This window comes from Erpetoichthys calabaricus, chromosome 4, assembly GCF_900747795.2.
Source record: "Erpetoichthys calabaricus chromosome 4, fErpCal1.3, whole genome shotgun sequence".
Classification (NCBI taxonomy): Eukaryota; Metazoa; Chordata; class Cladistia; order Polypteriformes; family Polypteridae; genus Erpetoichthys; species Erpetoichthys calabaricus.
In genome coordinates this window covers 159,603,368-159,628,138 of record NC_041397.2, presented here as the reverse complement: position 1 = coordinate 159,628,138, position 24,771 = coordinate 159,603,368, and the positions used below count along the sequence as shown (strand labels likewise).

The following is a 24,771-nucleotide window of genomic DNA, read 5'->3' as shown; positions in this document are numbered from 1 at the left end:
GAGGTATGTTCACAACATACATTTACAAGGTTTTCGTGATTTACAAAGGATAGGTTGTATAGAAATGTGCGTATGTCAGATTTTATAAATGTAATTTTTTCTGGCATGCACATTTATTTTTTTTTGGAACCCAGCCACAGGGAATGCACAAACATGCACAAAAATATTCTTTGTGCCAGTCCCAAGCCCAGATAAATGGGGAGGCTTACTTTAGGAAGAGCATTCGATGTAAAATTTTGCCAGATCAATATGTAGACAACAATAGAAATTTGCATACTGGATTGGTCAAGGCCGGTTTTAACAGCAGGGGCCACCAGTCTTATTAGCCAACAAGGTGCTGGGTGAAACTGGGCTACTGTTGGCCGAACGAGAAGAAGAGGGGGAAGGCGTGTCCGGAGGCTGGGGGAGAGGAGGAAGGTGAGGAGAGCTGAAGTGAGAGTAGGAACTTTGACTGTTGGCAGTATGACTGATAAAGGGACAGAGTTAGCCAATATGATTGAGAAAAAGAAGGCTGATATATTATAGGTGGAATAGACCAGATGGAAGGGGGGTAAAGCCAGGTATATCGGCAGTGGGTTCAAATTGTTCTACTATTGTGTAGATGGGAGGAGAGGTAGGGGTTAAACCTGAAGGAACAGTATGTCCAGAGTGTTTTGGAGGTGAGAAGAATGTCGGACAGAGTGATGATTTTGAAGCTGGAAACTGAAGATGTGAAGATGAATTTTATTAGTGAATATGCCCCGCAAGTTGGGTGTGGGATGGATGAGAAAGAATATTTCTGGAGTGAGTTGGACAGTGTATTCAAGTCTGAGAGAGTGGTGATTTGATGCAGAATTCAGTGGGCATGTTGTTGAAAGGAAAAGAGGGGATGAGGAGATAATGGGTAGGCATGGTGTCAAGGAAAAGAATGAAGGTCAGATTGTAGTGTAGTTTGCAAAACGGATGGACATGGCTGTGGTGAATATTCATTTTAAGAAGAGGGAGGAACACAGGGTAATGTACAAGAGTGGAGGAAGAGTCTGAAGGAGATTGGAGACTACAAATTGGAGGCAGGGAAAGCGTACTTAGGCAGCATAGGATAGTGGTCTGTTGGTGTTTGTCCTGGTTTGCTGCATAACAATCTGGAATTAAAATGGATTTTCATTTAGACTTTATGTAACGGACTTAACAATATAGTCCAAATTGCTGAAGTGGAATGAAAATAAAATACCTTATGTACTGTATATTTAAAAAAAAACAAATAAGCACTGTAAAGTTCTGAGTGCATATGTGTTCATCCCCTTAACTATGAAACCCCTACATTAGATTTGGTTTAATCCAATTAACTTCAGAAGTCACATAATTAGTTAATTAGGGTACCACATGATGTCTATATAAACAGACCTGACTAAGCAAACAATATTAAGACCAAGGAGTATTCCAAACTGGTCAGAAACAAAAATAGGGAGAAGAGTCAGGGATTAGGGTTGAGATATAAACAATATCCCACAGAGCACAATTAAATCTATTATACAGTAATCCCTCGCTATATCGCGTTTCGCCTTTCGCGGCTTCACTCCATCGCGGATTTTATATGTAAGCATATTTAAATATATATCGCGGATTTTTCGCTGCTTCGCGGGTTTCTGCGGACAATGGGTCTTTTAATTTCTGGTACATGCTTCCTCAGTTAGTTTGCCCAGTTGATTTCATACAAGGGATGCTATTGGCAGATGGCTGAGAAGCTACCCAGCTTACTTTTCTCTTTCTCTTGCGCTGACTTTCTCTGATCCTGACGTAGGGGGATTGAGCAGGGGGGCTGTTCGCACACCTAGACGATACGGACGCTCGTCTGAAAATGCTGAAAGATTATCTTCACGTTGCTGTCTTTTGTGCAGCTGCTTCCTGAAACGACATGCTGCACGGTGCTTTGCATACTTAAAAGCTCGAAGGGCACGTATTGATTTTTGCTTGCTTGTTTTTCTCTGTCTCTCTCTCTCTTTCTGTGCTCTTGACGGAGGGGGTGTGAGCTGCCGCCTTCAACAGCTTTGTGCCATGGTGCTTCGCATACTTAAAAGCCAAACAGCCCTATTGATTTTCCTCTGCCTTTATGACAGTCTCTGCTCCTGACTCCTTTGAAGAGGAAGATATGTTTGCATTCTTTTAATTGTGAGACGATACTGTCATCTCTGTCTTGTCATGAAGCACAGTTTAAACTTTTGAAAAAGAGACAAATGTTTGTTTGCAGTGTTTGAATAACGTTCCTGTCTCTCTACAACCTCCTGTGTTTCTGCGCAAATCTGTGACCCAAGCATGACAATATAAAAATAACTATATAAACATATGGTTTCTACTTCGCGGATTTTCTTATTTCGCGGGTAGCTCTGGAACGCAACCCCCGCGATGGAGGAGGGATTACTGTAACAACATGGAAAAAATATGGCACCACTACAAATCTGACAAGAGAAGGTTGCCCATCAAAACTCACAGACTGGGTATGGAGGCCATTAATCAGAGATGCAACAAAGACAACAAGGATAACACTGAAAGGAGCTACAAAGAAACACAGTGGGGACAGGAGTATCTTAACAAATGACCAATTTAAGCAGGACATTCCATGGAGCAGGGCTTTATGGAAGATTGGCCAGAAAAAAGCCATTGCTTAAAGAAATAAAAATAAGAAAACACAGCATGTGACGGATTCTTCAAACACACAGAAGAAGGTTCATCATGGGAAATACCATGTGTGGCACAACTCCAACACTTTCCATCACCCCGAGAGCACCCTTCCCCCAGTGAAGACTGGTAGCAGCATCACGCTGAGGGGATGTTTTTCATCAGCAGGGACAAAAAAAACTTGTCAGGATTGAAGAAAATATGGATGGCACGAAATACTGGGCAATACTAAAGGAAAACCTGCCAGTAGGACAATGACCCTAAAAAGTGTGTGGTTTAAAGGGAAACATTTAAATATCTTGGAATGGCCTAATCAAAGATGAGACCTCAGCCAACTAAGAATCTGTGGCATGACTTGAAGATTACATTAGAACATTAGAACATAAGAACAATCTAGACAAGAACAGGACATTCAGCCCAACAAAGCTCGCCAGTCCTATTCATCCCCCTCTAAAAAAACATCAAGTCTAGGTTTGAAAGTCCCTAAAGTCTTACTGTGTACCATGATCCTTGGAAGCTTATTCCAAGTGCCTATGGTTCTCTGTGAAAAGAAAAACCTCCTAATGTTTCTGTGAAATTTACCCTTAATAAGTTTCCCACTGTGTTCCCGTGTCCTTGATGAACTCATTTTAACATAACAGTCTCGATCCACTGTACTAATGCCCTTCATAATTTTAAACAGATCAGTCATGTTACCTCTTAATCTTCCTTAGCTTAAACTGAAAAGGCTCAACTCTTTTAATCTTTCTTCATAATTCATCTCCTGTGGCCCTGGAATAAGCCTAGTCACTCTTCTCTGGACTTTTCCTAGTGCTGCTATGTACTTTTTATAACCTGAAGACCAAAACTGCACACAGTACTCCAGATCAGGCATTTCCAATGCATTATAAAGCTTGAACATAACCTTCTTGGACTTGTACTCCACACATCATGCTTTAAAACGTAACATTATGTTTGCCTTATTAATGGCTTCTGAATACTGTATGGAAGTTGACAGTGTAGAGCCCACTATGACTCCTAAATCCTGCTCACAAGGTGTTCTCGATTTTCAGACTTCCCACTGTGTATTCAAACCTTACATTTTTATTCCCTATGTGTAATACTTTATATTTGCTGACATTAAATTTCATCAGCCACATATCTGCCCAAGCCTGTATGCTGTCCAAAAACGTCTGGAATGATTTACCAGATTATAAATTACCTGCCAATCCACCTATCTTGGTATCATCTGCACATTTAACCAGCTTGTTACTTTTACTGTTTTCTAAATCATTTACTGTATATATTTTAAAAATAGCAGTAGCCCTGGGCGGCACGGTGGTGCAGTGATAGCACTGCTGTCTTGCAGTAAGGAGACCTGGGTTTGCTTCCCGGGTCCTCCCTGCGTGGAGTTTGCATGTTCTCCCCGTGTCTGCATGGGTTTCCTCCGGGTGCTCTGGTTTCCTCCAAAAGTCCAAAGACATGCAGGTTAGGTGCATTTGTGATCCTAAATTGTCCCTAGTGTGTGCTTGGTGTGTGTGTGCACGTGCCCTGCTTTGGATTTGTTCCTGCCTTGCGCCCAGTGCTGGCTGGGATTGGCTCCAGCAGATCCCTTGTGATTCTGTGTTAGGATATAGCAGGTTGGATAATGAGTGACTGACAGTAGCCCTAGCACTGACCTCTGTGTAACACCATTCTTAACATCAGACAATACTGATAAGGTTCCTCATACCATAACCCTCTACTTCCTGTGCCTTAGCCAATTCTGCACCCATTTACAAACATCACCTTGAACTCCAACTTCTTTTAGTTTGATCTCCAACCTCACATGTGGCACCTTATCAAATGCTTTCTGAAAGTCAAGAAAAATATCATATGCTCCACTTTGATTATATCCTTTTGTTGCTTCCTCATAGAATTCCAGAATGTTGGTAAAACACAAACTCCCTCTTCTGAACACATGCTGACTATTCAGAAAAACTCCTGTACTTGACATATCAATCTTATCCTTAATAATTCCTTCCATTAATTTTCCTGTGATGCACGTTAAGCTTACTGGCCTAAAGCTGCTTGGATTTGCCTGGTCACCCATTTCATATAACAGGATAGTATTTGCCAATTTCCCCAGTGTGCAGGGACTTCCTAAAAATATGTATCAGGGGTTTATATATATACTGTACTCGCTAGCCTCCTTAAGAACTTGAGGGTAAATATTATCTGCTCCTGGCAATTTGTTTGATTTCAGTCTATTTAATCTGAACAGTACTTCTCTGTCTCCCTTCTGTATTCAAGAAGGGAGACAAAATGGACCCTGGTAATTACAGACCATTACGTCTTACTTTTATACAATGCAAAATTATGGAAATGGTAATCTACAGTATATACATATAAATTATAAGGATGTCTGTTTGTTCTTTCGCTAATAGGCCAAACTGGCATAGCCAATTTTAGGGACGCTATGATTGAATGAAAGATGGGTGGAATATTTGCCTTTAAGTTAAAGAAAGTGGAGTAATAAACTGAGAAATGGGAATCAGAGAAGTCATCCTGTACACTTAGACAAACGGCAAGAAAAGACACGGTAATGAATTCAGACTTTTTTATTGTGGATAGATAGATCTTCATTTATTTATTTATTTAGTCCTTTAATTAAAACGGATACCATTTTAGTTTGGACAGAGAGCTTGTTTTAAGTGCAGCAACAAATTTGAAATTGCTGCTTAGTAAACAACAGGTGTATTAGCTTAACAGCAAAATGTGTGTTTTACTTATACACCTGTTAAACATGTTAGTCTTATGTCTTCTTGATAAACAACCTCTGAACATTTTATACATTTGTGGCTTTTTTAAAGATTTGTACTGTGTTTATTATTCGTTGCTGTGTGTCACACAGCATACGTTTTGGTAAGAAACAAATACTACATAATTAAAATGGTAATCCATATTTAGAATTACACCTCAAGAATTACAACTGTCTAGCTGATATAGTAAAAACAAAAACTCACCTGCATAAATACATATCCATCCATTTTCCAAATGCTAAAAACAAGAAATCTACAACAGAAACACGAAACACATAGGACAAACTTCAAAAAGAATCGCAACACGTATATAGGAACATCGCAACGCCATCAGAAGAAAGGACTCACTATCATTGATCTATACGCATACTAAATCAACAGGACATACATTTAACTGGGACAATGTACAAGTAAAATTTAAGGCCAGTACTAAAAGTGCCAGAGAGCTGGCCGAATCTTGGCTATCAAATGAGAACGCCATCAACAGACACTTGGACATAAATCCAGCATATGCAAACTTAAGAAGAACATGTTCATAATAAATAAACTGTACACCCAATACCCCCCCCCCCATATCACACTGACTTAAAAACCTCCCCCCCACCCCCTGTAATAATTTTTTTGCTATATATTGCCTTTGATTCTTGTAAGTCTAAGCATTATCCTCTGATGAAGAGCCCTAGCAGGGGTTGAAAGCTCAGGAATAAAAACTACTTTATGATACGTGATTAATTTTTCTCCCTTTGTGGATCTCCTGCTGCAAATATATATAAATATATATACATGTATGTACTGTACATATATACGTACATACATATATATTCATAGCATTCGTAGGCTGAATCTCGATCTGATTGTATGGGTGGTTAACCTACCAGGTAACACATATGGTTGGTCTGCCAGTCTGCAAACATTCGCCACGGGGCCCTCTCAGTTGCGAGAAGCAAATCATAGAATGTTACATAGTTTACTGGCAGACCAACCACATGCGTTACCTGGTAGGTAACCACCCATACAATCAGATCGAGATTCAGACTATGAATGCTATGAATGTAATTACTCCGATCGCCAGGCTGTCAAATAAACAAACCACATGCCGTGGCGCAGTGTAAAGAGGCTTTGCCTCTGACGCCGAGGTTTGATCCCTGAGAGGGGTGCAGTGGAGTGTGTACGCCTGATGAGCCCAAATAAGAGCAAAACACGTGTCGCATACTCTTTGCTTTATTTGACAGTAAACTATGTAAAATACATACAGTAATCCCTCCTCCATCGCGGGAGTTGCGTTCCAGAGCCACTCGCGAAATAAGAAAATCCGCGAAGTAGAAACCATATGTTTATATGGTTATTTTTATATTGTCATGCTTGGGTCATAGATTTGCGCAGAAACACAGGAGGTTGTAGAGAGACAGGAACTTTATTCAAACACTGCAAACAAACATTTGTCTCTTTTTCAAAAGTTTAAACTGTGCTCCATGACAAGACAGAGATGACAGTTCCGTCTCACAATTAAAAGAATGCAAACATATCTTCCTTTTCAAAGGAGTGCGCGTCAGGAGCAGAGCATGTCAGAGAGACAGAGAAAAGCAAACAAATCAATAGGGCTGTTTGGCTTTTAAGTATGCGAAGCACCGCAGCACAAAGCTGTTGAAGGCGGCAGCTCACACCCCCTCCGTCAGGAGCAGAGAGAGAGAGAGAGAGAGAGAGAGAGAGAGAGACAGAGAAAAACAAACAAGCAAAAATCAATACGTGCCCTTCGAGCTTTTAAGTATGCGAAGCACCGTGCAGCATGTCGCTTCAGGAAGCAGCTGCACAGAAGGTAGCAACGTGAAGATAATCTTTCAGCATTTTTAGACGAACGTCCGTATCGTCTAGGTGTGCAAACAGCCCCCTTGCTCAATCCCCCTACGTCAGGATCAGAGAAAGTCAGCGCAAGAGAGAGAGAGAGAAAAGTAAGTTGGGTAGCTTCTCAGCCATCTGCCAATAGCGTCCCTTGTATGAAATCAACTGGGCAAACCAACTGAGGAAGCATGTACCAGAAATTAAAAGACCCATTGTCCGCAGAAATCCGTGAACCAGCAAAAAATCTGCCATATATATTTAAATATGCTTACATATAAAATCCGCGATGGAGTGAAGCCGCGAAAGGCGAAGCGCGATATAGCGAGGGATTACTGTATATATATAAATTTTTTTTGTTGTTAGAGAAGTGGTGAAAACTACTTTTTTAAATTAAGCGTTGTTTCAGATATGTACACTACAGAAAAAAAAACTAAGCAAAATGACAGTTTGTAATTGTGAGAAGAACTATATTTTCTTTTATGCCATATGTATTCTGGACGTACATACTTTTGTACATATTTTATTAGTTGAAGTATGCATTTTAAGGACATTATATTTATTTTATAGTCACTGAATCATACGCCTGCAGAATTTCAATTTGGTTAATAAAAAATGAACACTTAACAACTGTGATTTAATTATAAAAATACTCTTTAATACAGGACTTAAGATTTCTATGAATGAATGAGCTATGCAGGAGCTTAGTGTAAAAAATTTTTAAAGGGATAAAGGGGAAAAAATCATTTACAGTGCATCCGGAAAGTATTCACAGTGCATCACTTTTTCCACATTTTGTTATGTTACAGCCTTATTCCAAAATGGATTAAATTCATTTTTTTCCTCAGAAGTCTACACACAACACCCCATAATGACAACGTGAAAAAAGTTTACTTGAGGTTTTTGCAAATTTATTAAAAATAAAAAAACTGAGAAAGCACATGTACATAAGTATTCACAGCCTTTGCCATGAAGCTCAAAATTGAGCTCAGGTGCATCCTGTTTCCCCTGATCATCCTTGAGATGTTTCTACAGCTTAATTGGAGTCCACCTGTGGTAAATTCAGTTGATTGGACATGATTTGGAAAAGCACACACCTGTCTATATAAGGTCCCACAGTTGACAGTTCATATAAGAGCACAAACCAAGCATGAAGTCAAAGGAATTGTCTGTAGACCTCTGAGACAGGATTGTCTCGAGGCACAAATCTGGGGAAGGTTACAGAAACATTTCTGCTGCTTTGAAGGTCCCAATGAGCACAGTGGCCTCCATCATCCGTAAGTGGAAGAAGTTCAGAACCACCAGGACTCTTCCAAGAGCTGGCCGGCCATCTAAACTGAGCGATTGGGGGAGAAGGGCCTTAGTCAGGGAGGTGACCAAGAACCCGATGGTCACTCTGTCAGAGCTCCAGAGGTCCTCTGTGGAGAGAGGAGAACCTTCCAGAAGGACAAACCATCTCTGCAGCAATCCACCAATCAGACCTGTATGGTAGAGTGGCCAGATGGAAGCCACTCCTTAGTAAAAGGAACATGGCAGCTCGCCTGGAGTTTGCCAAAAGGCACCTGAAGAATTCTCAGACCATGAGACAGAAAATTCTCTGGTCTGATGAGACAAAGATTGAACTCTTTGGTGTGAATGCCAAGTCACGTTTGGAGGAAACCAGGCACCGCTCATCACCAGGCCAATACCATCCCTACAGTGAAGCATGGTGGTGGCAGCATCATGCTGTGGGGATGTTTTTCAGCGGCAGGGACTGGGAGACTAGTCAGGATAAAGGGAAAGATGACTGCAGCAATGTACAGAGACATCCTGGATGAAAACCTGCTCCAGAGCGCTCTTGACCTCAGACTGGGGCGACGGTTCATCTTTCAGCAGGACAACGACCCTAAGCACACAGCCAAGACATCAAAGGAGTGGCTGTGAATGTCCTTGAGTGGCCCAGCCAGAGCCCAGACTTGAATCCGATTGAACATCTCTGGAGAGATCTTAAAATGACTGTGCACTGACACTTCCCATCCAACCTGATGGAGCTTGAGAGGTGCTGCAAAGAGGAATGGGCGAAACTGGCCAAGGATAGGTGTGCCAAGCTTGTGGCATCATATTCAAAAAGACTTGAGGCTGTAATTGCTGCCAAAGGTGCATCGACAAAGTATTGAGCAAAGGCTGTGAATACTTATGTAAATGGGATTTCTCAGTTTTTTTATTTTAAATAAATTTGCAAAAACCTCACATAAACTTTTTTCACGTTGTCATTGTGGGGTGTTGTGTGTAGAATTCTGAGGAAAAAAATGAATTTAATCCATTTTGGAATAAGGCTGTAACATAACAAAATGAGGAAAAAGTGATGCGCTGTGAATACTTTCCGGATGCACTGTAGTATCACAATCAGCTGATCAAGTAACATGAAATCGGTATCGAGGCATCCCTACTGATTTTCATGAAATTTTGAATGTAACTTGCTGTTAGTCCAACTTAAAATATAGTCTATATGTCATATTGGGAAGAGGGGCAACTCAAAATTCAGCACTGACGTGCGGACTACAATTTCCATTTGGTAGCAAGAATGCACTGGGGTGAGGATATCATCATCAGCACATACAGTTTTGTAGAGTTAAAGCAAATCTCATCTAAGGCCATTGATATATTCAGTGTTTTTGTGTTTCAATTAATATGGATAACAATTTCTTTGGCTTGCCGGATTACAGCTTTTGTCTGACAGTACATTCTTTTTGTCTCATTGTGAGTTATGTTTAGCTATGTTTATTTTTAAAATACTGTTTTCTCATATTTATTTATGTCCAGGCAACACCGGGTACATTGGTTAGTAAGACATAATTTAGAAAAGTACCTATATGAAAATAATAAACTTAATAACAGTCAGCATGGCTTTATGACAGATCTTGCCATACCAATCTTTTATATTTTTTTGAACAGTCGTCAAAAGTAGTTGGCAAAAGTAAATCATACAACATAATTTACTTATACTTTCAAAAAGGCTTTGATATCGTCTGACACCAAAGGTTAACTCTGAAACTAGAATCTGTAAGTATCAGTGGTAACCTACAAAACTGGATCTCATGTTGGTTAACCAGCAGGAGGCAAAACAATGCACATAAGAAAAGCATGCTCCATCAGTGGAGTCACTCAAGGGTCTATCCTGGGATTGTTACTTTTTCTTATTTATATTCATGAAATAAATATATAGTTCTATAGTTGGTAAACTTGTAAGATTCACAGATGATACTAAAAATGGAAGAATGGCAGATACTGTGGAGGAAGCAAAACAATTAAAGAAGACTTGGAAAGCTTCAGAACTGAGTGAACACTTGGAAAATGCAGCTTAATTTAGTAAAGTGCAAAGGCTACACATGGTCAGAAACAACATCATTTATACATACAAGATGGGAGATACTGTCCTAAAGGAAATAACCTCTGCATAGGATTTAGGAATTTAGGTTGACATCAAATTTTCATCATCTAAGCAATGCAGAGAAGCTATTAAAAAGGCATATAAAATAGTAGGTTACATCATTAAAAACTGTTGAATATAAATCAAGAGATATAATGCCCAGACTATATAATGCACTAGTCAGACCGCATTTGCAGCAAAAAAGACAAAGCAGTACAGTAATCCCTCCTCCATCGCGGGGGTTGCGTTCCAGAGCCACCCGCAAAATAAGAAAATCCGCGAAGTAGAAACCATATGTTTATATGGTTATTTTTATATTGTCATGCTTGGGTCACAGATTTGCGCAGAAACACAGGAGGTTGTAGAGAGACAAGAACGTTATTCAAACACTGCAGACAAACATTTGTCTCTTTTTCAAAAGTTTAAACTGTGCTCCATGACAAGACAGAGATGACAGTTCTGTCTCACAAGTAAAAGAATGCAAACATATCTTCTCCTCAAAGGAGTGCGCGTCAGGAACAGAGCATGTCAGAAACAGACAAAATCAATAGGGCTGTTTGGCTTTTAAGTATGCGAAGCACCGCCGGTACAAAGCTGTTGAAGGCGGCAGCTCACACCCCCTCCGTCAGGAGCAGGGAGAGAGAGAGAGAGAGAGAGAGAGAGAGAGAGAGAGAGAGAGAGAGAGAGAGAGAGAGAGAGAGAGAGAGAGAGAGACAGAGAAAAACAAAGTCAAAAATCAATACGTGCCCTTTGAGCTTTTAAGTATGCGAAGCAACGTGCAGCATGTTGCCTCAAGAAGCAGCTGCACACAGAAGGTAGCAACGTGAAGATAATCTTTCAGCATTTTTAGACGAGCGTCCGTATCGTCTAGGTGTGCGAACAGCCCCCCTGCTCACACCCCCTACGTCAGGATCCCAGAAAGTCAGCGCAAGAGAGAGAAAGAAAAGTAAGTTGGGTAGCTTCTCAGCCATCTGCCAATAGCGTCTCTTGTATGAAATCAACTGGGCAAACCAACTGAGGAAGCATGTACAAGAAATTAAAAGACCCATTGTCCTCAGAAATCCGCGAACCAGCAAAAAATCCGCGATATATATTTAAATATGCTTACATATAAAATCCGCGATAGAGTGAAGCCGCGAAAGGCGAAGCGCGATATAGCGAGGGATCACTGTACTTGAATCTGTGCAGATCAGAGCAACCAAGTGCATCCCAGAACTTAAGGGCATGTCCCACTCTGACAGACTCAAAGAAGTTTAGTCTTGAGCAAAGGAGACTTTGTAAGGACCTAATTCAGGTCTTCAAAATCACAAAGACCTTCATAAAGTAGATCCAGCAGAATTCTTTCAACTAAATGGTGAATCATAGACTCAAGGACACCAATGGAAAATTAAGGGAAAGTGCATTTAGGACTGAAGCCAGTAGACACTTCTTTACTCAAACAGTTGTGGAATCTGGAACTGATAACAGAGTCATTCAACTGAAGAAGAAATCATGACAACCTTTAAAAAGTATCTGGATGTGATATCAGTACAGCTTAAGTATTAGCTAAACAAACAATCTGGTGGACTAAATGGTCTCCTCTCATTTGTCAAATTTCTTATGCTCTTCTTATGTTCTATGCAGGCAGGCTGTCAGCCTTCATTCATTATTTTTATAGATCTGTTCACAACAATGAATGTATATCCCTAGTCTAGTATCTTTGGCAAAGAGAGATAAAGTGGAATAAACATTTTATGGCAGGCATGTAATTGCTCTATATATGCATTACTGGGAATGTAACAAAGGCTGGGGTTTTAGGCATTACATAACTTGGGAGGTGAACAAGCAAAGAAGGCATCAGAAAGTGCATAAAGAACCTTGATATTAACAAGCATGATGCAGCAAAATATGATGCAGATGGTAATATGCAGTACTGTGTAACTTGTAATGTATTACTTGTAATTAAATCCTTAAAACCAATTTAGTAAAATATATAAATATCCACTAGACTAGGTTCTTTCTGTGAAATTGCACCTGTGATAGTTTTGGTTATTAAATGTAAATATTTGAACTACTAAATCTTAATGAATTAAAGAAGTATACAGTAAAAAACAACTTACCAGTGCTTGGATTGAGGCTGAACTTCCCACCTGCATTCCCTGATTTAATCCTATATGAAATCTGACCATTCTCTCCCAAATCAGGGTCCCTTGCCATCACATACAATACCACAAATCCAGCCGGCTGGTCCTCCATGATGCTAACAGCAGCTGGAGAAGTGAAAGTAGGTGCATTGTCATTTTCATCTGTTACAAAGATGCGTACTGTCACTGAGCTGGAACGTCGCTGGCTTATGTTCAATGCTCTATCCATTGCCTGCACTACAAGAAGTAGTGATGGAGTATTCTCTCGATCTATGCTCCTAGGCAAGGTCATAACCCCAGTTGCAGCATCAAGTTTCAGGTGATCATTATTTTCTGGCAACTGATATACAATTGAGTAATATAATTCACTATTTGGGCCACTCCCATCTTTGTCTACAGCCTGCAGAGTATAAACTGATGATCCTGCTTCCAAATTTTCTGGAATAACAATAGTCAATGGGTCTTCAGGAAATTGGGGTGAATGGTCATTGCTGTCTTGTACACTGATGTCCACAACAAATGTCTGACTAGTTGGAAGGGCACTCAGCATGTCATTAACTTCAATTTGGAGAGTATATTTTGATGACAGTTCATAATCTAAATCTCTTGCTAGGTAAATATCTCCAGTCAGTCTATCCACAGCAAAAGTGCCTTGATGATCAGTGCCACCGACAACCATGTAAGTCACTTGAACTTCGTGTGACATCCTCTCATGAACATGTGAAGCCAGAGAGCCCACAACTGAACCTGGTTTCATACCTTCGGTTAAACCCAAGGCTATTAGTGGTAAATCAGGATTTGCAGCATTCTTACTGGTATTTAGAACCTGTTGGTAAGAACACAAACAAATATATTTATATTACAAAGTAAATGATTAATATACTTACTGGAAATAAAATAAAATGTACTGAAAAAGCAACTCAGCACTACAAATAATTAAGACTTCTCATTGCTTATTTTGACCAGAGGGTGTATTTGTCTGCAAATATGCTTCAAACCAATTGTAAATGTAATCATTTTAAACTTAGTTTATGTTAATGTAAATATCTTCACATCTGTTTCTTATGGTTCCTAGGCACGTGAGTGATTAAAACCAAGATTGGCTACAGCTGAAAGTGAGATCCAACATACAGTAACTGAACTGCAGTCCTAATAATAGTTATAATAAATAAAAAAACTGTACAATCAAAACAAATCCAATCAGTTATTTGTTGTTTTCTTAAATATTTTAAATTAAAATAGTTTCCAATTAACTGAAACTGGTTGCTGTTTTTTCTCAAGATACATGTTCCTGAGGAATCACTATAAATAGGATCTAATCAGTCTGAAGAAAATTACTAATAACATCATCCATAGATGCACCCATCAATTTTATGATCCAGTGCAATTCTGAGGTGCAGAAGACCAGAGTCTATCCTGACAGCATGAGGCACCATGCAAGAACCAACCCTGATTTAAGCCAATTGATGCCCTAAGCACAGTCAAACAATGGTGTTCCTTCAATTCTTCCACTGCTTTACTGATAAGCGATTAAGACTCATTACAAGTTGATGGTGAAATAAAAAATTGAATCTTACCTTGTTTATGAAAAAAATCAGTAGAAGAAACAATAAAAAAGAGCTCAAGAATCTGTTACACAAATCAGCTTATATTTGATGGGGGCAAAACAGCTACAATATTTGACAGAAACTAATTTAATATCTTGACGACACCTTCAAACCAAACACCTGAACCTTAGTTACTCACCATGCAAAAGAAAAGTAATTTTTAACAACCCAGATTAAAGCTAAATACAGAAGATAAGTACAATTACAAAAAAAATGACTAATTTGAATGTGGCAGTAAAAGAGTAAATGGCATTATAGCTAAGAGAAAAAAACTCTGTGGCATCCCAATCCTCTTGGTGTCCTAACAACATGCTTATGGTTCATTCAGGGTTGCCTTGAAAGTACATCAGTCTGTCACAATGCACTGTCACAGCCACATCTACATTGACTCAGTCAGTTTAGAATTACCAATTAACCTAAATGCACTCTTTATGATGTAGATGTTCACAACTAGTGTAACTGGGGATAACGCATACAAACAATGAAAAATTCCATATGGCCCTGCTATTTTCCAACCACTTTTAATGTGTTATTTGCAAAATTATTCATAGCAATTTTCAAATATTTTAAATGATCTAATGTCATGCTCTACAATATATTTTTAGAAACTGCTACAGTACTGTTACTCTTCAGATAAAATGAACATGTTTGACTGACTACCATTCTGTGGCACTGTTTTATATAAGCAATAACAGCTTAGAAAAGCTAAAAATTGTTCATATTTTCATGCCTCTATTCCCATTAATAACAATCTAAAGAAATATGTATTGCTTTGTGAAAAATATACTGTACATCAATTTATCCAATCATCGGTCACCAAACTCACTAAATCCTGTTCATGGCCAAAATGACTAGAGCTCTCCCCAGATATTTAGTGAAATACAGTGCAACTAGGTTCTAGTTAAATCAATTCTTACATAAAATATCTTAACACTCTCAAACTTAATTAATCCAATTCAGGGTCATAGGGGGTCAGAGCACTAGGTATAAAGAAGGAAATGGCCCCAGGCAAGTCATCTCAAGGTCTATTCTTGAGCATACCCACACTCTCACAAATACAATTTTTATTACAGTAATCCCTCCTTGATCGCGGGGGTTGTGTTCCAGAACTCCCCGCGAAAGATGAAAATCCGCGAAGTAGAAACCATATGTTTATATGGTTATTTTTATATTGTTATGCTTGGGTCACAGATTTGCACAGAAACACAGGAGGTTGTAGAGAGACAGGAACTTTATTCAAACACTGCAAACAAACATTTGTCTCTTTTTCAAAAGTTTAAACTGTGCTCCATGACAAGATAGAAATGACAGTTCCGTCTCATAATTAAAAGAATGCAAACATATCTTCCTCTTCAAAGGAGTGCGCATCAGGAGCAGATAATGTCAGAGAGAGAGAGAGAAAAACAAACAATCAAAAATCAATAGGGCTGTTCGAGCTTTTAAGTATGCGAAGCACCGTGCGGGAAGCATGTCGCTTGACAAAGCAGCTGCACGGAAGGGAGCAATGTGAAGATAAATCTTTCAGCATTTTTAGACGAGCGTCCGTATCGTCTAGGGGTGCGAACAGCCCCCCTGCTCACACCCCCTCCGTCAGGGGCAGAGAATGTCAGAGCAAGAGAGAAAGAGAGAGAAAAGCAAACAATCAAAAATCAATACGTGCTGTTTGATCTTTTAAGTATGCGAAGCACCGTGCGGGAAGCATATCGCTTGACAAAGCAGCCACATGTAAGCCCAGCAAGGAAGGAAGCAATGTGAAGGTAATCTTTCAGCGTTTTTTGAGGAGTGGCCGTATCCTCTAGGGCAGGGGTCCCCAATCCCCGGTAGTGGGCCGCGGGCATCTGACAGCCGGGCCGCGAGAGAACTGCCGGCAACGGAGACTCACTCAGACTTTTCAGAACGCTTGGCAGGCGGGGCTTTGCAGCGGCGCAGAGAGAGGACAGAGACCGAGGTGAGAGAGTATTACAACAAAGTTATTTTTATGGTCCCAACAGTTTCCCCATATGACGCGACTCTATAGAAATCGCGTTACTACGAAGTACATTCAGCAGATGCTTTCATTACAACGAAGTGAACTTGAAATGCTTGAACGAATCATCCGCAGAGCAGTTAGATCTGTGGTCACAGCTCAGTTGTGCACGTTTTCACAACGATCCCCAAAGAGAAACATTGTAAAAAAAAAAAAAATCTCTTTCTTCGAACTTTCCTCGTACTGTTTTTGTTTTCTGTGGTTTTCAGTGATACCTTTTGCTTATTGCTTGTCAACATTTGAAAAACATCCATTGGAATTTAACTCATTGTCACCCTCCTATAGAAACGGCAGACACGAAAAAAAGATAGCAGTGTTAATGTCTGTGATGTGCAATCTGTTGGAATGGCAAATGCAAAGCATATGTCTTTGTTATATGCAAAAAAAGAAGAAAAATCTTGGGTTGCAAACGTATGCGAACTGCTTAATAACTTAATAATAGAAATGTTATGTAAATTGTGTATAAAACTGCCCCCCCCCACCGACCGGTCCGTGGAAAAATTTGCATCTAATAAAGTGGTCCTTGCTGTCAAAAAGGTTGGGGACCACTGCTCTAGGGGTGCGAACAGCCCCCGTGCTCACAATATATTTGAGGAGTTTTATTTAATACGTAATACGCGCTCTGGTTGGGTAGCTTCTCAGCCATCTGCCAATAGCATCCGTTGCATGAAATCAACCTGGCAAACCAACTGAGCAAGCATGTACCAGAAATTAAAAGACCCATTGTCCGCAGAAATCCGCGAACCAGCAAAAAATCCGCGATATATATTTAAATATGCTTACATATAAAATCGGCGATAGAGTGAAGCCGCGAAAGTTGAAGCGCGATATAGCGAGGGATTACTGTACATTAAATTACTTTTATTACTCAGACTACCAGTGTATGTGCGGCACGGTGGCGCAGTGGTAGCGCTGCTGCCTCGCAGTTAGGAGACCCAGGTTCTCCCTACGTGGAGTTTGCATGTTCTCCCTGTGTCTGCGTGGGTTTCCTCCGGGCGCTCCGGTTTCCTCCCACAGTCCAAAGACATGCAGGTTAGGTGTATTGGCGATTCTAAATTGGCCCTAGTGTGTGCTTGGTGTGTGGGTGTGTTTGTGTGTGTCCTGCGGTGGGTTGGCACCCTGCCTGGGATTGGTTCCTGCCTTCTGCCTTGTGCCCTGTGTTGGCTGGGATTGGCTCCAGCAGACCCCCGTGACCCTGTGTTCGGATTCAGCGGGTTGGAAAATGGATGGATGGATGGACTACCAGCGAATATTTGAAACAAGCTACCCACAAATCTCCAATTATAGAAACATTTCAACTAAAAAGCAAACTGCCCTTGTTGTAATAGAGTGTCTGGTTCACAAATGATTGCTAGAGGCAATGATGTCACCAATAAGACAGAGGTCAGTGCACAGTAGTGCAGGAAAATTCCACATGAAATCTCCACATAAAAGGGAGCTCCTACAATAGCTAAGTCCCTCTACATATCAGTATGGGCAATAACAGGCTGCAAGAAAATAGGAAAGAGAAGGAGAAAAAGAGATATATTCACCTTAAAAGAAAAGAGCAGAAAGTTCAACAACAAGCAAGGTGTCACAGAACAGTGCAAATGCTAATAGAGTGACTCTGGCAAAGACAGATTATGAGAGATGTTGATGACTGCTAAAGTGGCAATTCAGGGTTTCTGACAAAAAAAGTTTCCTTTTTATACTGATTGTATTCTATTTAAAGCTTGAGTGTCCAGAAGAAACCCATGTTTCTAAAAAGCTATTAGGTAGGTTTTTGCATAAAACAGTTCAAACAATGGTTTAAAGCTTTTTCCCATCACTATAAGACTCTACTTGTACATATACAGCAGCAGTGCTACTTAAATGGCCTACAAATCCCAGCAGTTTTGGTAGTATTATACCATTGGGTAGCTTCAGAGTGTCACAAGGGTTGCTAGGTGGAAGGATAATGAGGAGCACTCTTTAAAAAGGTGCCAAAAGACATTGTAATAATCGTGATCATCGGATGTTTATTCATTTCTGCACTTCTTACCCCATCTCTGGAATACAACTACCGTTGGATTGCAGTTTCACTCTGGATTCATGTGCTTGTCCTGTGCCTGTTTATTTGTGCAATTTCATCTGGGTTGGTAAATGTTTTCGTCCAGGGATCACTCCCACCTTCAACAGATCTTCATGCAGCAAATGGAACATGATAAGACAAATTTTTCACTATCTTTGCATTTGTGGGCCCAGATAGTTTGGGGACTGTATTGTGAGTGTTTATTGTTGTGCACAGTGCTTTGTCAGGTGTTATTTGTCTTGTGTCTGTTGAATTATTATCGCCATCTGTAAACTGGGGAGGCTGTTGCATGTGTGTTTATTTATAATTGTTTTTGCCTTCTTTATTTGTTTAATATATACTTTATTATCAATTTATTTGTGTCTCTATACATATCTGTGTGTGTGAGTGTGTGAGCCGGGTAAAGGATGGGTGCTTTCCTGGTGTCTCCAAAATAAACAAATCACTGTTTTAAAAAAGTGAGAATCTTCACAACTGTTACAATACAGTATTTTAACAGGGCAAGTCACCACTTAACCTCTGCATCTCCAAAAACAGAAACAAGTGTTCATATTTGTTTCATCTATGAAAAATCAACAGTTCCAGTCCTTAATATAAAATACTACTTTTTAACTCCTGATACATACTGTCATGATCTCTTAATTAGTCAGGTACCTTGATTATATTATCTTATTGAAAAGTATGGAATTGATCATCATAAACAATCTGTCACCTCTCTAGCATATACATCTTTTTATAGTAGAAATCAACCTATAAACATATTCAAGTAGTTGGGCAAGTATAAACACATATAAGTGGCATTCAATTACTGAAGCTGTGTGTGTATCAAAAACAACAACAATACGTCTTATATATAAACGTCTACATGTGGTAGTGTGTCTGTCTATCTGGCCCGGAAGTGCAAGGCTACAGCATGAAGCTCAATGAAATTGACTCTGTAACCAAATTGAAACCGCCAAGAAAAGAGAAACTTGCTTAGCCGCTAATACACAAGTCATAGAGAAAACACAGATCATAGAGTGCCTTGTTTGTTAATTATGTTATGTTATCTGTATGCTTGACAAAAGAAATGCCACAATCTATGGAATAGAAAATTTAGATTATGGAGCTATATGTTCATGCAGGCTTCTTCAAGTTGGGATATCATAGATTCTTGGAATAATATCCCATTGTGAGTAGTCCTGATAAATGCACAGTCCAACAATTGGTGAAAAATTGGCGTACAATGGTTCTCTGAGCAGTGTATCAAAATAAAGAAACCTTTCCATTCATACCCTCTAAACTGTTGCCAACATTTCAAATCATATTGAAAGAGGTCCTCATAATTTGACACAGTGATCATCAAAACAGATGGACTGTTTTTAATGAACAAGGAATTCTGCATTACTCTCAATGAAAATCATTCTTAGATAAACCTTCAGTATATTCTTTAACAACATTTTTAACAATAATAAAATAAAGAGCTTCAAGTGTAATATTACATCTGTTATTATTTTATTACTAACAAAACTCTTATTGACAATAACACTTGCTGTTTTCTTCATTACAGTATTTAAAGAAAAAAAAATCTGGATCAGGTGGATTTAAGAATATTTGTTATTACATAAACTATATCTTTTTAACTTCATAATAGTTTAAATTACTTACAAAGCAATTGTCTATTAAAACTCTCACATTAAAATGAAAAGTTTCACTAACCTTAACACACAAAGTTGCTGAAGTACTCTTTGAAGGTATTCCACGATCTGTAGCTGTCACAGTAAAAAAATATTCTGCTTTTTCAGGGTGATTTACTGGGACACTTAAACTTAGTTCTCCTGTATGTGGGTTCAGGAGAAAACGCTCAGCTCTAAAACCTGTTAAATGTAAAAAACAAAATATATATATTTATATATATATCTTTATGTGCTGTCCAATTATTATTGCAGCTCTGAGAGGATGTGTAAGAAAGCATTTTGTAAGAAATACTAACTATAAGGTAGTCCTGTTATTGGCCAGTATTTCCATACTAACAGTCAAGCATGGTAATGAATGGGTGATTATTTGGAATTGCTTTGCAGTCAGAGTATACTCTGGATGCTTTCCAATCATTGAGCCCAACATGACCTCCTTTTTAAACTGAAGTAATTTAGTTGAAAATGTGAGGTCAGCTATTCAACAGCTAAACCTTTGCCAAAACTGGATCAATGAACATGATGATTTTCAGCACACCAACAAATTTAAAACTGAAAGACTGAAAAATAAAACAATAAAGATTTGCAAATGGCCCAGTTGAAGATCAGATCTCACTCAGCCCTGTTGAGATGTTATGATGACACTGTTAAAGTTAAAACTGATTTCTAGTTCCGGCACCGCTGAGAGTGGCAGCCTTTTCAGCAGCTCCGTGTATGACTGTATGTGTATGTGTACTTTTCTACTTTTATTTTTCTATTTTTATTTATTGATCACTCCTATCACTTTATTTTATGTGGATTTGTTCCCTGGACACACTTACTTTTACAACGTGGGCATGGATTTTTACACGCTGAGACTTGTCTATTCAAGTACAGTGATCCCTCGCTATATCGCGCTTCGCCTTTTGCGGCTTCACTCCATCGCGGATTTTATATGTAAGCATATTTAAATATATATCGCGGATTTTTTGCTGGTTCGCGGATTTCTGCGGACAATGGGTCTTTTAATTTCTGGTACATGCTTCCTCAGTTGGTTTGCCCAGTTGATTTCATACAAGGGACGCTATTAGCAGATGGCTGAGAAGCTACCCAGCATACTTTTCTCTCTCTCTTGCACTGACTTTCTGTGATCCTGACATAGGGGGATTGAGCAGGGGGGCTGTTCGCACACATAGACGATACGGACGCTAGTCTAAAAATGCTGAAAGATTATCTTCACGTTGCTATCTTTTGTGCAGCTGCTTCCTGAAACGACATGCTGCACAGTGCTTCGCATACTTAAAAGCTCGAAGGGCACGTATTGATTTTTGACTGCTTGTTTTTCTCTGTCTCTCTCTCTCTCTCTCTGCTCCTGACGGAGGGGGTGTGAGCTGCCGCCTTCAACAGCTTTGTGCCGTGGTGCTTCGCATACTTAAAAGCTAAACAGCCCTATTGATTTGTTTGCTCTTCACTATCTCTCTGACATCTGCTCCTGACGGGCACTCCTTTGAAGAGGAAGATATGTTCGCATTCTTTTAATTGTGAGACGGAACTGTCATCTCTGTCTTGTCATGGAGCACAGTTTATTTTGAAAAAGAGACAAATGTTTGTTTGCAGTGTTTGAATAATGTTCCTGTCTCTCTACAACCTCCTGTGTTTCTGCGCAAATCTGTGACCCAAGCATGACAATATAAAAATAACCATATAAACATATGGTTTCTACTTCGCGGATTTTCTTATTTCGCGGGTGGCTCTGGAACGCAACCCCCGCGATGGAGGAGGGATTACTGTATTCAAGTACTCAACTTCGAGCGCTGAGAACAAATGCCAGTATCGGTGTGGTTCCCTATTTACCCGACGAGGTAAGAAGGCGGTATCGTGGCAGCAGAGCTGGCACTAAGCTAAAAATGAAGCGGATTGTGAGAAAGTGGCTTTTTATGCCTTCGGTGCCTTCTGTGATTCTGGGGAATGTGAACTCAATCTCAAATAAGATCGACGAACTGGCTGCGCTGGTGAAAAATGTCAGAACCTACAGAGAATGCAGTTGTTGTGTTTTTGCAAAACGTGGCTAACTACCACCATCCCAGATGCTAACGTGGAGCTACCTGGGTTTAGCACAGTTAGAGCGGACAGAGATGTAAGTACCTGTGGGAAGCACAAAGGAGGAGGACTCGCTCTCTATGTTAATACACGGTGGTGTAACTCTGGACATGTTAACGTCAAAGTCTCCACTTGCTGCAACATCGAACTGTTGGCCGTAAGTTTGTGTCCCTATTACTTGCCCAGAGAGTTTGGACACATCATTGTTGTTATTGTGTACATCCCTCCTTGGGCAGACGTGGAGACAGCGAGTGACATCATCCATTCTGCTGTTGCTAAGTTACAAACACAGCACCCTGAGGCGCTTGTGCTAATCACTGGAGACTTTAAACATGTGACGCTGGACAAAACATTACCTGCCTTCTCCCAGTATGTGGACTGTAACACCCGGGGAAATAAGACTATTGATTTACTGTATGCAAATGTTAAAGACGCATACAGCACCACCCCGCTGCCTGCGCTTGGTAAAGCACATCATAACCTGGTTCTGCTTCAGCCTCACTACAAACCAAAAGTGAGGGTCCTACCTACAACCACACGATCATTCAGGAAGTGGACCCTGGAGGCTGAGAAGGCTCTGAGAGAATGTTTTGGAACTACAGACTGGGATATCCTGCAGGGATCACATAGTGAGAACATTGAGGAAGTTGTTGACTGCACTACTGACTACATCAACTTCTGTATGGACATTGTAGTTCCAGTAAGAACTGCACGCTGCTATGCTAACAACAAGCCATGGATTACAAGTGACATCAAGGGCCTTTTGAACCAGAAGAAAAGGGCTTTTAAAGACGGTGATCAGCATGAGCTCAAGCGCGTGCAGAAGGAACTCCGAGTCCAGCTCAGGGCGGCGAAGGAGCAGTACAGGAGAAAGCTGGAGCAGAAGTTGCAGAATAACAGCATGAAGGAAGTGTGGGATGGGATGAAGATCATCACTGGCTGCAGCTCGAAGTGGGGTACCACCATTGAGAGAGACGTGAAGAGAGCAAACCAAATGAACAACTTCTTTAACAGGTTTGACCACCCTAACCCACTCTCACTCTCACCTCAGAGTACTGCACCCTCCACACATCCTTCTGCAAATACCAGAATAGGAGAGACATCCCCACCCATAATTACAACAGCGCAAGTGATCAGAGAGCTGAGGAGACTTCGTGCCAGCAAAGCAGTGGGTCCAGAAGGAGTATCGCCATGACTGCTGAAGGTCTGTGCATCAGAGCTGGGGGGTCCTCTACAGCGCATCTTCAACCTGAGCCTGGAACAGGGGAGAGTCCCGAGGCTTTGGAAAACCTCTTGCATCACCCCAGTCCCAAAGGTATCACATCCTAGTGAGCTGAATGACTTCCGGCCTGTTGCTCTGACATCACATGTGATGAAGACCATGGAGAGGCTGCTGCTTCACCACCTGAGGCCACAGGTTCAACACGCCCTCGACCCTCTGCAGTTTGCATATCAGGAGAAGGTGGGAGCGGAGGATGCCATTATCTATATGCTACATCGATCCCTCTCTCACTTGGACAGAGGCAGTGGTGCTGTAAGAATTATGTTTCCAGACTTCTCTAGCGCCTTCAACACAATCCAACCTCTGCTCCTTAGGGACAAGCTGACAGAGATGGGAGTAGATTCATACCTGGTGGCATGGATCGTGGACTATCTTAAAGACAGACCTCAGTATGTGCGTCTTGGGAACTGCACGTCTGACATTGTGGTCAGCAACACAGGAGCACCACAAGGGACTGTACTTTCTCCGATCCTGTTCAGCCTATATACATTGGACTTCCAACACAACTCGGAGTCCTGCCACATGCAAAAGTTCGCTGATGACACTGCTATCGTGGGCTGCATCAGGAGTGGGCAGGAGGAGGAGTATAGGGACCTAATCAATGACTTTGTTAAATGGTGCGACTCAAATCACCTACACCTGAACATCAGCAAAACCAAGGAGCTGGTGGTGGATTTTAGGAGGCCCAGACCCCTCATGGACTCCGTGATCATCAGAGGTGACTGTGTGCAGATGGTGCAGACCTATAAATACCTGGGAGTGCAGCTGGATGATAAATTAGACTGGACTGCCAATACTGATGCTCTGTGTAAGAAAGGCCAGAGCCGGTTATACTTCCTTAGAATGCCGGTGTCTTTCAACATCTGCAATAAGATGCTGCAGATGTTCTATCAGACGGTTGTGGCGAGTGCCCTCTTCTACGCGGTGGTGTGCTGGGAAGGCAGCATTAAGAAGAAAGACGCCTCACGCCTGGACAAACTGGTGAGGAAGGCAGGCTCTATTGTTGGCATGGAGCTAGACAGTTTGACATCTGTGGCAGAGCGATGGGTGCTCAGCAGGCTCCTATCAATTATGGAAAATCCACTGCATCCACTAAACAGTGTCATCTCTAGATAGAAGAGCAGCTTTAGCAACAGACTGCTGTCACTGTCCTGCTCCACTGACAGACTGAGAAGATCGTTTCTCCCCCAAACTATGCGACTCTTCAATTCCACCCGGGGGGGGGGGGGGGGGGGGGGGGGGGTAAATGTT

The 24,771-nt window shown here is 40.7% G+C and overlaps 1 protein-coding gene across 1 annotated transcript in view; it reads right to left on the bottom strand.

The window, feature by feature from the left end:
* LOC114641417 (protocadherin-16) overlaps positions 1-24,771 on the bottom strand; it is a 237,387-nt gene that overhangs the window by 97,743 nt on the left and 114,873 nt on the right. Inside the window, exons 8-9 of the mRNA XM_028790469.2 lie at positions 20,185-20,342; positions 12,780-13,629 (exon numbers count right to left, since the gene is read on the bottom strand). Of these exons, the coding sequence (XP_028646302.2) occupies positions 12,780-13,629; positions 20,185-20,342 (1,008 nt within the window). The remainder of the gene's footprint in view (positions 1-12,779; positions 13,630-20,184; positions 20,343-24,771) is intronic.